This window comes from Capricornis sumatraensis, chromosome 11 (assembly GCF_032405125.1).
Source record: "Capricornis sumatraensis isolate serow.1 chromosome 11, serow.2, whole genome shotgun sequence".
NCBI lineage: Eukaryota > Metazoa > Chordata > Mammalia > Artiodactyla > Bovidae > Capricornis > Capricornis sumatraensis.
The window spans coordinates 45,384,560-45,397,840 of record NC_091079.1 but is presented as its reverse complement, the minus strand read 5'-3'; the positions used below and the strand labels follow the sequence as shown (position 1 = coordinate 45,397,840).

Here is a 13,281-nt window from a genome sequence, read left to right as displayed (position 1 = left end):
TGACAAATTTAAGAATATTTACTTTGAAAAAAGACTTAAGAGGATGTAACTGCTGACTTCAGATTCTTTTAACATTATCATGTAAGAAAAACAGGAGACCACAGGTGGGAGGTAGACACTAATGTAGAGTGACTTCAAGCAAAGCATTTATGCAAGGCACAATATATGAAAAACATATTAAAGAATAATAAGTAGTTTAGTTCACACTACAGTAAAGGATTTGGGTTGCACAAGAATGTTTTATTAGCTAAGGAAGCAAACTGGTTTCTGTAAAACAATCACTTCTGGAAAAGAAGAAAAACTATCAATACAGAAGTAGACAATAATTTCCTTTTGGTTCAGTTCAGTTCAGTTCAGTCGCTCAGTCATGTCTGACTTTTTGCGACCCCATGAATCGCAGCATACCAGGGAGTTCACTCAGACTCACATCCATCAAGTCAGTGATGCCATCCAGCCATCTCATCCTCTGTCGTCCCCTTCTCCTCCCGCCTCCAAATCCCTCCCAGAATCAGAATCTTTTCCAATGAGTCAACTCTTCCCATGAGGTGGCCAAAGTACTGGAGCTTCAGCTTCAGCATCATTCCCTCCAAAGAAATCCCAGGGCTGATCTCCTTCAGAATGGACTGGCTGGATCTCCTTGCAGTCCAAGGGACCCTCAAGAGTATTCTCCAACACCAGTTCAAAAGCATCAATTTTTCGGCGCTCAGCTTTATTCACAGTCCAACTCTCACATCCATACATGACCACAGGAAAAACCATAGCCTTGACTAGACGGACCTTTGTTGGCAAAGTAATGTCTCTGCTTTTCAATACGCTATCTAGGTCAGTCATAACTTTTCTTCCAAGGAGTAAGCGTCTTTTAATTTCATGGCTGCAATCACCATCTGCAGTGATTTTGGAGCCCCCCCAAAAAGTCTGACACTGTTTCCACTGTTTCCCCATCTATTTCCCATGAAGTGAAGGGACCAGATGCCATGATCTTCGTTTTCTGAATGTTGAGCTTTAAGCCAACTTTTTCACTCTCCTCTTTCACTTTCATCAAGAGGCTTTTTAGTTCCTCTTCACTTTCTGCCATAAGGGTGGTGTCATCTGCATATCTGAGGTTATGGATATTTCTCCCAACAATCTTGATTCCAGCTTGTGCTTCTTCCAGCCCAGCGTTTCTCATGATGTACTCTGCATAGAAGTTCAATAAGCAGGCTGACAATATACAGCCTTGACGTACTCCTTTTCCTATTTGGAACCAGTCTGTTGTTCCATGTCCAGTTTTAACTGTTGCTTCCTGACCTGCATATAGGTTTCTCAAGAGGCAGGTCAGGTGGTCTGGTATTCCCATCTCTTTCAGAATTTTCCAGTTTATTGTGATCCACACAGTCAAAGGCTTTGGCATAGTCAAGAAAGCAGAAATAGATGTTTTTCTGGAACTCTCTTGCTTTTTCCATGATCCAGCAGATGTTGGCAATTTGATCTCTGGTTCCTCTGCCTTTTCTAAAACCAGCTTGAACATCTGGAATTTCACAGTTCAGATAGTGCTGAAGCCTGGCTTGGAGAATTTTGAGCATTACTTTACTAGCATGAGATGAGTGCAATTGAGCGGTAGTTTGAGCATTCTTTGGCATTGCCTTTCTTTGGGACTGGAATGAAAACTGACCTTTTCCAGTCCTGTGGCCACTGCTGAGTTCTCCAAATTTGCTGGCATATTGAGTGCAGCACTTTCACAGCATCATCCTTTTGGTTAGAGATCATTAATTAAAATCTCTAGGAAAGAAGGGAGTTTGCATATTTTACTTTTCTCTTTTCTACGCAGTTTTGAAGTCTCGTTGCTTGAGAGAACATAAATCCTGAAAGTTACGAGATGCTACAAGTTGGGGGTGGGGGAAACACTAAGAAATGGTGTATGCATAAATCTGCACTGCAGAAAGAGGAAACAAGGAAGCATAAAAAGAGAGTCCCATATATGATTCTGGAACAGAGCAAGGCAGAAATTTAGGGTTTCGCATTTTGGGATGACTGTGTGGTACACAGGAAAGATAAGGAAACCTAGGTCTCGTGACAGCCTTCAGAAATTTGCTTGGCGTTCTTGAGAATCCAGTCTGTGAGACTGAATATTCTTCAAGGTACCTTCCTTCAGTAACGGCTATTAAAGGTGACAGGTGAGACACTAAGACTGCAAGATTAGGAAGAAGAAGAAAAACCAGGGGCATGCAGCAGTAAAATTCCCTGTATTTTCCATTTCATTTACTAGTTTAGAGACACGCTGTTTGTCGTCTTAAACCTTTTGGGTTTTCTCAACTAGGGTTCAGTGAAGAATGAAATCCTAATTGCCCTAAGGTAGTGGTGCTTACAGTGGGATACCTGGACCCCTGGGAGTCCCCGAGACTCCTGAAGGGCCCATGAGGACCCCATTCCCCAACTACCTATTTGTGTGAGGTTGTATTCTCTTCATCAGTTCAGTTCAGTTAAGTTGCTCAGCTGTGTCCGACTCTTTGCGACTCCATGGACTGCAGCATGCCAGGTTTCCCTGTCCACCGTCACCAACTCCCGGAGTTTATTCAAGCTCATGTCCATTGAGTCGGTGATGCCGTCCAGTAGCATACTGGGCACCTACCGACCTGGGGAGTTCATATTTCAGTGTCTTATCTTTTTGCCTTTTCATACTGTTCATGGGGTTCTCAAGGCAAGAATACTGAAGTGGCCTCCATTTCCTTCTCCAGTGGACCACATTTTGTCAGACCTCTCTACCATGACCCATCTGTCTTGGGTGGCCCTACACGGCATGGCTCATAGTTTCACTGAGTTAGACAAGGCTGTGGTCCATGTGATTAGATTGGTTAGTTTTCTGCGACTGTGGTTTTCAGTCTGTCTGCCCTCTGATGGAGAAGGTTAAGAGGCTTATGGAAGCTTCCTGAGGAGAGAGACTGAGGGGGAAACTGCGTCTTGTTCTGATGGGCGGGGCCATTCTCTTCATAGACTTCAAGAAAACAACACACAAAAGACTTGATGCAGAGGGCGACACAAGAATCCAGCTGTCTTCTACTAAGCAGAGTGTAAAGACAATTTTCAAAATGTAACAAAATGACACTCTTCACACTGGAAAATAGCTTTTTGTCTTGGGAAAATGGTCAACTTCCATAAAAATTGCATTGTTTACCCTAATATACAATGAGCTTAATCAGGGTTATTCTATAATCAATTAATAATGAACTGTTTAATATGTTTCTCAGCTTTAATCTCTAGTGATAGTGATAGTTATAAGCCACATAAGCAAAGGCTCTTTGAGGTCTCTACATATCAAATGTATACAATAAAGTACTTCTCTTTTATGCAGAAGATGGGAAAATAAAGAAAATAGTCATGCAAATAACTTTCCGTGGTTCAGATGAGAAACCGCCATTAAAAACTATGTGATAGGATATTGAACTGGCATTCGATGAATGTAAACGACAGGACTGGGAGCAAAGCAGCGTCAAGTGCTCAGGACTAAATCATACTTTTAGAATAAACTAATAAACTATCAGATCAAGCGACTCTATGGTACTGACATTCATATATTTTAATTCACATGTATACTTTAGACAGACTGCTTGTTTCTCTTAAAAACATAGTTTCTGGAGCACTTCTATTTATATCCCATAGCCTGAGAATTTGCTCAAATATGTTCCCCTATACCTGACACCCAGCATACCTCTGTTGAAAATACTGCATGATAAAAATGAATCTTTTCTGTTACCACATTTTATGTCATGGTTGCAGGAACGTCGGTGTCTAACAAACCATAACAGTCATAAGATAACATTAAAACTGAACAAACACACAACAACGTACTTTTACAAAATGACTTTACTGAGGTCATACAAGGTATTTTCGCTATACTTACCGTATCCCATATCTGAAGTTTTATCTGTTTTCCATCAATAGTTATCATTCGAGCACCAAACTCAACACCTGAATAGAACAGAAAGTGTTTTGTTAGGCAAATTAGTGGAAATATATTTCACATTTAAGGATTTTTTTTTAAAAGGGTATTTCTAGGACATGCTATGCCAAATAATACACAGATTAACAAATACAACTCCCATCCTTAGAAAATGTATAAGTTAAGGCAGAGGTATTCATAAGACATAGGCTAAGAATATAATTTAACACTAAGATATCTGAGTCTTGTGTAGACATCAACTGTGGCCTTCATGTTTTGCAGGCTCAATAATATTAAAAATAACTAGAAATGAGATTCAAGAACCAATTTCTTAAAAACTATTAATGTGGTTTAACAATCACTAAAATGGACAGATGAATTTCAACCTCATAGTCTTAGTTCCATCATGGGTTATCAACTAGGAAAGAAATCTGCAAGTTCATTCACTAGAGATGACCACTGTTTAAACATATTTTCAGACATCTCAGCATGAATAAATACACATAGAAGCATAGTTTTATATAAATGGGAATACATAAATGCTGTCCTGCAATTTGCTTTTCAGTCACTATGTCATAAACATTATCCCATACCACAAAGTACTTTTCAAATAAAAAAATTATATAAAACTATACCATTATTTTTAATGGCCACATAATAGTCCTGTGTGTTATGTATCTTTAGATATACATGCATTTTATTAAGTTGGTACTCTATTGCTACAAATTTTGGTTGTTTTCAAATCTTCACTAAGTAGTTAATGCTGAAATGAATTTTCTGCATATATTTTTCAACTTATGATTATGATTTTTGGCAAATTACAGGAGACAGGATTGCAGGTTAAGGGAATACAAACTTTACACTCATCAGCTTACTACTATGGCTTTTTTCCTTGAATTTACCATCTTTTGAAAATACTCATTCAATCATCAAAATAGGAGGAGGAGAAAAAGAGGGGATAATTTCAGAAGAGCAAACAGCTGTGAAGGAGACTCTGCAAGAAGTCTATCACTTACATTACACCAAATCATTACTGCTTGGAGTGTGTTCTTTCAGTATTTAGATCAGAGTCAGGGTGACGGGGAGACACACATGGTCCCCAGAAACCAGATGTCATCCTGGCAGAAAAACAGCTTTTAGTTGCCCGGGGAAGGGCACACTGCCCAGTGCCAGAATTTCATTTCAGCATCTCCTATAATTCCCCCAACTGTGATCAGGAAGGTGAGATAGAAAGGTGATTTACCCTTTCAGGATATGTAACTTGACTGAGTTTTTATTCTGTATTTTATTATTTTTTCCATACTAGGGGCAAAGTCAATACAAAGAAACTAATGGTATGTTTCTCAGACTCAGAAATACAGGAAAAGCACAGAGAAAAGACCTAAGAGTCAGGATGTACTAGAAAGAAAAATGCAAAACTGTACAATTAACCTCATATAAAACCACTACAGTGTTTACACATCTACCTATCTATATACATACAGTCATATACCGTCTATGCCACAGGGTGGGGGGATACCCAAAACAACAATCCACTAGCTTACTCAGTGACACGAAAATGAGTGGCTGAGGAAAGAAACTAGCGGCTAAGGACAGTACAGATGCTCTTTGAAATGCCCACTATTTAAAAGGAATGTCCTAAAGTACAAAATTCTACAGATCAGCAAGACAGTTGAGAAAATGGAAGCCTTTTCATGAATCTATTGTAGCCACAGAGAAATCTCGGTTTTCCTCCCACTGCCATGGGAAGGCTTTTAACCACTATCCAAAAACATCTGCACTGCTCAGTGGGATTCAAGATTTCTTAAATCCAATATGTAACGTCAAATTTGATGAAAAACAATGGCAAATTAGAAACAGACCCTTGACTGACACCATGGATGGGCAGGCGAGGCAAGCAAGGACCAGCACCCTGAGCAGAGGGATGAAGGTACTCAAACTGACACAACCATTCCGTCCTTTGACGGGAGGATGGCTGTTATGGTTTCTGCTTTCTAGCCTCTTAGGATGCTTCTCTCCTGCCCATTTCCAAGTCCATGTCCCCAACCTCTTGTGAATTCTACATAGAACTCCAGACACTTTAATATCCCTAATAATCTAGATACTCTAATAATCCCTTTGCTTAACTTAATCCACAGTTGAGTTTGGGCATATTTAGCCCTTTATTCAAAGTACATACAGAGACTACTGATGCTTAAAAAGTCTTCAAAGATTTTGCCTCTAAAAACACACTAAGTTTAAAACCACGTTATATGAAAATCAAGACTGTTCCTAAAGCAGGAAAATACAGAAAGATTGCCATTTTAACTTCACTTAATAGGATCAGGACACAGAACAAAAACAAGAAGCCAAGAAACTAGTTTTAAAAGGCTACTACTATATTATCCAGGAATGAGATAAGAAAAAACTGACAAGCACAGTTGATTACTGAAAAACTATGATTTCTGTTTTCCTATCAAGTGAAACAGAAACAAAGAATTCAAGTTTAGCTTCAAAAACATAACTCTTTCCAATTTACCTTCTCATAACTGGGTTCATTCAGTGCTGGCTTTACCTTTGTATTCTATATGGCAAAAGAAAATGCTGAAAGCTGAAGTGTCCTAGAAATTTTAGAAACAAACAAAAACCCCAAACCTTACACATCTCTGGACTGAAAAAATTTTAAATCGTTTTAGTTAGTTTGTATGTGTGTGTGTGTGTGTGTGTGTGTGTGTATGCTTAAGAAGCTTATTTAGAAAGTTTTCTTTTTTTTTTAATGAGATAAACCATCATCCCCTACGCCCTTGAGCCTCTCTTCCCAGATACATTTTCAATTAACAGCCAATTCTGGCTGCCAGAGAAATTATCTGTGGAGCCAAAGGCCAGGCCTCATTTACCTGACACTGTCAGGGAGTGATGCTTATTTTTTCAGATGTTACTCACTTCCAACCCTCCAGGACAAAACACTCTGAGCGTAAATACACACTTTCTAAATTACCTCTGGATCGTGATCATCCTTGTAGAGTAAGTGCTTGCATCCTTGCATAGTAAACATTTATTTAGTATTTAACAATCAATACCAACTAATTGTGTGACCCTGAGAAAGTTACTATATCTCTTCTGTTTTAGTTTTTCTTATGTGTAAATCATATTAACGATACCCATCTAAAAATTTCTTCAAGATTAAGAGTTATTACATATGTAGAATCTAAGAAGTGATACAAATGCACTACAGACACAGAAAACAAACTTATGGTTATCAAAGGGGATGGGGGGTAGACATAGATTAGGAGTCTGGGATAAACACATACACACTACTATATTAAAATAGGTAAACAACAGAGACCTACTGTATAGCACAGTACTCAAGATCTTCTAACAACCTATAATGGAAAAGAATCTGAAAAAGAACACATATATGTATATATGTATGACTGATTCACTTTGCTGTACACTTGAAACTAACTTAACATTGTAAATTAGTTATACTTCAATTTAAAATAAAGTTACCACATGCCTTAGTTACCATATACTTACTGCCTGGCACACAGTAAGTATTTTGCATGGATCCATTATTATTTCATACTATACTCCAAGATTTCTAACTAATGATGACACAACCTCATGAGGTGACTGCTGCTGACAGCCCCAGTGAGAAAGGGCCCCCTGCCAGAGCCAGGGCACGTGGAGGTGCGGAGGCAGGGTGAGGCTCCTCCCCGCAGATGGCACTGCCAAGGCAGACAGCAGGGCTGGTATCAAGTTAACAGCCATAAGGAGCCTTCCTTAGACCGTCTTGAGAAAAAAAAAGGATGTACTCCTGGAACTCAGAAACTGCAGAAGTTCAAAACAGAGACTGGTAGCAAAGAAGGCTGATACTCCTAGAAACAAAACTATAGATACTAGCAAAAACAAAAGGTATAGATATTAGCTAGGAAAAAACTATGACTTACAGATAAGGCCAAAATGTCTACCTAGAACATGCAAAATAATTAAACAGTAATAATGGTGGGAAAAACCTGTTTACAATAGCAACAAAATCCATAAAATACAAAAATAATGTCAAAGCACAAGACCTTATATAAAACTTTACTTAAAAGCATTTTAAAAGCTGGAATAAAAGAAAACATCTTATGTGTATAAACTGCTAATCTTAATACAGTAAAAACATAAACTGTCTCCAAACTAGTCCATAAATTTAATATTTCCTACCAAATTTTAAAAGCCTCACTAAATTTTTTGCCATTTGGCAAACAGACTAAAGTTCAACTGGAGAACAAATATACAAAAATAAGAAAATTCAGAAAATTTTTTAGAAATTTAGAAAATTTTTAGAAAAGGAAAACCGTCAATCACCCATTAAGTAACTAGAAAGTGACTGTAACTGCCAGTATGATACTGCCTCATGAAATAGAAAAAAAAAAAAAAGAGAGAGAGTCCCCAAACAGGCTGACATATATACAGAGATTTAGCACATAACAAAGGCTAAATCAAATAAGAAAGAAAGAATGGCTTATTTAATTAATGATGTGGGGCCACAAGTTATGTAGGGATTAAAGAAAATAACCTACATGACCATATACCAGATGAAGTATAAATTTATAGTATGAGAAGAATATTTTAAAGAATATGTATATAACTCATACACCCGAAAGGGGATCCCTTCCTTAGTAAGGCTTGAAAGTCAAAACAAAAAGCATCAATGAATTTGACTAAAGAAAACTAGCAGTAGAGAGGGCAAAGATAAAACCACATAATTCAAAGAAAAGACACAGAAGTGTTTCTTAAACATATTTTAAAAAGTTCAGCCGCACTAAAAACTAAAGAGTTGAAAAGTCAAATAGCGACTTTTCTCCCTCCAATTCACAAATATTAACGTCATTCACAAGCTGCAGTCAAGGCAAAGGTAAGAACAGGTACTTTAGTACATACGGGGAGGAAAAGCAAAAATGAGAACAGCTCTGTATGTGTGTTTATAATATATTTAAAAACTCTAGAAGGTGATACACATACCAAATTCTTCACAGTGGTTGCTGGAGGGCCAAAGGCAAGTTTACGTGGGGAATTTAACTTTCTTTGGATTTTTACAGTGTTTTCATAACAATCACAAGGAGAAGGCAATGGCAACCCATTCCAGTGTTCTTGCCTGGAGAATCCCAGGGACGGAGGAGCCTGGTAGGCAGCCGTCTACGGGGTTGCACAGAGTCGAACACGACTGATGCGACTTAGCAACAGCAGCATAACAATCACAAGCCGTCAGGAAAGTATCCTTACGTTCTAGGATCAGGAAAATGGTCTTTGTGAGATCTGAACTGGATGCTCAGAAGGTTTTTTAAGCTATCTTCCTAGTTCTCGGCAATGACATTCTAAATAACTTTATCAGAAAACTGAACCCCAAATAAATGAAGCATACTTTTAATTGATCTCTTGTGGGGCACCTGATATGGGAAACAATACCACCTTTTCCCCAGGAGTATACTTTCACTTTCAGCAGTCACTTAGAAGCTGATGTTTTAAAGTGGGGGAGAGAGGAAGCAAGGTGTAATGAACATGTAAATGGCCTAGCTTCTGGATCAGTATTTGTCAAACTGTCCACTAGAAAGAAGTAAAATAAACATAGTGGGAATGAGTGGGCTATAACTAAGAGGGAGGACAAGGCAGCTGAGGGTGTACACAGGGGTAATTATAATGATGTAACTATAAGGCTTAGAATTAAAGCTGGGTAAGGGGAGAAGTAAGAAAGCAAGAGAGGTGAGAGTCCAAAGATGGCAGAATCAATGGATTCTACATCTGATGGGGAAAATAAACTTTTAGTGTTAGGAACCAGGTGTGTGAGCTGAAAGGATGGCAGGGGTGGTCAGATAGCCAGTCGCATGAATCCAATCCAGAGTAGTTCCAGACTCTGGTGACAGAAAGGTCCTGGGCAGGACTGTGCAGATGAGGAGCTCAGTGGAAGCAGGATCTCAGAAGAAGCGCCAAGTAAAGGAAGCGAGGGGCCAGGATGTGTGTGGGCGTGTGCACAGGGTCAACAATATGAAGCCTATTTCCACCTGGGGAATCCACACACATACTCACAAAAGCCACTGATCCAGTGATTCTCAGCCTTTAATGTTCATGTGAATCACCTGGAGACCCTGTTGAGCTGCAGAATGGGAGCCAGTAGATTCTGTAACAACTCCCACACAATGCTGATACTGCTGGTCTAGAGAAACAGCCCCTAAGCCATCCTCTGGATGGCAAGGCTGGAGTCTGGATCCTCAGTGAAATTGTGCCCAGGAAGCTATTGTAGATGGCTCTTTGATTCTGGCACAATTCTCACTGAGATAGCAGTCAAAGGGTAAGGAACATTTTATATAGTCTTCCCTTGCCTTTTATTTCCTCTTTGCTATCAGTTAATAATTCTTCATCACGACCCAACCTTAACCTTGTCACCTTCCTCTATTCATCAAGCAAAAGGAAAGTATGCAGCAGGATCAAGACACTGCCTCATGCCTACTTTAGCAATCATTCTACACTCCTTGAAAAAGTATGTACTAAGGACCTTCTAAATGATTTCTGTGTCAGAAAAAGAAATTCTCGTGATGGGTGTCATGAATATAGTAGTTGGCGTCCAACCAGAAAAATAGAAACCATACTTATGCATTTAAAACAGAGGGGATTTAAAGTACGGAATTGGTTACATTGAAGGAAGGGCTGAGAAACCCAAGGAGCAGAAGGTAATGCAACCCAGAGATCAGTAACAGCCGGAAGTTGCTGCTGTCCCCAAGCTGGGGGTGGGGGGGGGGGGCGGTGTGCGCAGAAAGAGAAACCAGGATTTCCTGAGCCCAGGAACCAGACAGCCAGTGACTCTGACAGGCAGGGGCTTGTACTGAAGCCATGGAGGACACACAGTAAATCCTGGCAGAGAGGGGAGAAGACCCTCAGCTTTTTTTTGCTTTTCTCCTCTGAATTCCCAGGGCCTCCCATCAGCGAGCCCAGAGGGAAGCCGGCCAGTGCAGTCACATGAGTTATGGTTTGCTGAGAACTCCTTCCGACCTCCTTCCCTATCTCTCTTCACAGCACAGCCTATCCTCTGACAGCAGTGAGGCTCAGGCCTATCCTCCCTACAGGGTGTGCTTCAATGAAAAGGAAGACACTTTTGACAGCACCCTATAAAAAAAACAACTGGCTAGCTGTCTCAGGACCTAGTCATGCCTAAGAGGTGGCCTCAAGGTGCAGACCTATTAAAGAACAGATCCTACAAAAAAGGAGCTCACCCAAGTTAAAACGCATCATGAGAACCAGCATGAAAGAGCAACACCTGTCTTACCCATCATTAGCAGATATAATTAAAACTACCAAGATGAAAATGGAATCTGCATGTTCTTACTATAAGTAGCCAGTAAGGAAAGATGTTTAATATATATGCACAAAGTACATTAGGCTTGAGTGAATACCATCAACTGATCAAATAGTCTGATTTATAAACTGTATCTTCGACTTGGTACTTTAAAAATACACAGGACATGAGAATCAACTTATTATGAATAGTGAGTTAATGATACCTATAGAAAACAAGCAGACACTGGCTGAAAACACACACTAAGCTATCAGCTGCAAACTTTAACTAGATTTCCAATTACCTTATTTATACATGGCTGACTAATCTCTATTGCAGCCATAGAAGAAATCTGGATTCTTTAGCTTTCGGGGTATAATTTTTTAAAACAGAGTAAGAACTCTGAAAGAGCACACTTACTTCAAGTTTTTTGTTTTTCACTTAATTTTATACTTTTGCATATTAATGAATAATATCACTAAAAACAACCAGTAGAGCTAACAGTAATAATAGCTAAAATTTGTTGACCATCTCTTACCAGGAACTCTCATTTATTCTTCACAATTGAGGAAACCAAAAAATGCTTGATGGTAGTTTTTCTGGATTAATAATTACAGGCAGGCCTGGAGCACTTACCACACTGCTAGGCACTGCTTCAATGCATCACATTTATTAACTCACTTACTGTTCACAACGATTTTGTGAGATGGTCCTACTACTTTTCTCATTTTACAGACAAAGAAACTGAGGCATGGAGTGGGGAAGGGGTGTGTCCAGCTAGTGGCAGAGCCCTGATCCAAACTCCAACAAACCGGTCCACAGTCTCTGCTGTTACCCAGCCGTCTTGAGATACACTGTCTCCCAATCTTCTGTTCCATCGTTAAATACAATCAAGATCAAGTATGATTGTCTGCTGCATTCCAACCACTCTTACAGAGTTGTGTAATATTATTTTTACTGTAGATACAGTTATTTTAAACCCAGTGATGGAGACTAAACTCTGGTACAGCAACAGATCTAGTTTCACTGATTTCTGACTCCTTATTAATGCAATGAGCTCTCTAGCATATTCCATGTCCACTATCCCAAATTTGTGAATGCGTCTCATCTCTTTACAACACTTACCAATAGTAAGGTCATGCACTGGCTGAAACCTCTTGTCTGTAAACTGTAGCAATAAGCATGATTTACCAACACCTGAAAATTAAAAAAAATAAATAAGTAAGAGAAAAATTCACAGAAATTAAGAAATACTTCATAAAAGCACTTGGAAGAGAGACATTCAGGGTTCCCAGTGCTCTGAGAGCAACGTGCCACGCTTTCTCAGTGCTCTACCACTGATCTGAGCGGAAGGTGGTGACCAACCCAAAACAGCCTTTGCATCCTTCATGTTCATTCAGCGTTTCAACCTGAAAGATGGGAGTGGCAGGAACTCCCGGAAGACAACCAAGCAGCCTCTACCCCAGGATTCATGCAGGGAAGTGTTCCTGCACTCTTGCTTTTTCTGTAGTAGTGAAAACATTTAAAAAACAGCACTTTCCTCTTTTTACAGCTTATTTTACCTTGGTCTCAGAAAACAAAGAAACAAGAAGCAAGTGTCCGGGATCTGCTTCAGTGGGAAAAGCAGCTTGTTCTACCTTCTCGCTGATTCACTTTGAAAGTGAAAGTCGCTCAGTCGGGTCCAACTCTTTGCAACCCGACAGACTACACATTCCATGGAATTCTCCAGGCCGGAATACTGGAGTGAGTGGCCTTTCCCTTCTCCAGGGGATCTTCCCAACCCAGGTCTCCCGCATTACAGGTGGATAGATTCTTTACCAGCTGAGCCACTAGGGAAGCACTGATTCACTTTGGAATCGACTTTAATCTGAATGGTATTCCTTTACTCTTATCATTGAAGTCTTGAATAACTTCCCAATATTCAAATTAAAGGCAAAATTTCTATATATATCCTACTTGCCCTCTGAGAAGAACTGAATATTCATACCACTTCCTACTCATTTTCAGGCCCATAACCTTACAGGAGACCAAATCTGCTTACTTGGTAGCATCGTGCACTTATGAAACACAA

General features: G+C 39.5%; 1 protein-coding gene across 1 annotated transcript in view; it reads right to left on the bottom strand.

Annotated features, from left to right (window-relative positions):
- The window catches only part of RAB2A (RAB2A, member RAS oncogene family), a 65,200-nt gene that overhangs the window by 28,001 nt on the left and 23,918 nt on the right, over positions 1-13,281 (bottom strand). The window contains exons 2-3 of the mRNA XM_068983350.1: positions 12,336-12,407; positions 3,878-3,945 (exon numbers count right to left, since the gene is read on the bottom strand). Of these exons, the coding sequence (XP_068839451.1) occupies positions 3,878-3,945; positions 12,336-12,407 (140 nt within the window). The remainder of the gene's footprint in view (positions 1-3,877; positions 3,946-12,335; positions 12,408-13,281) is intronic.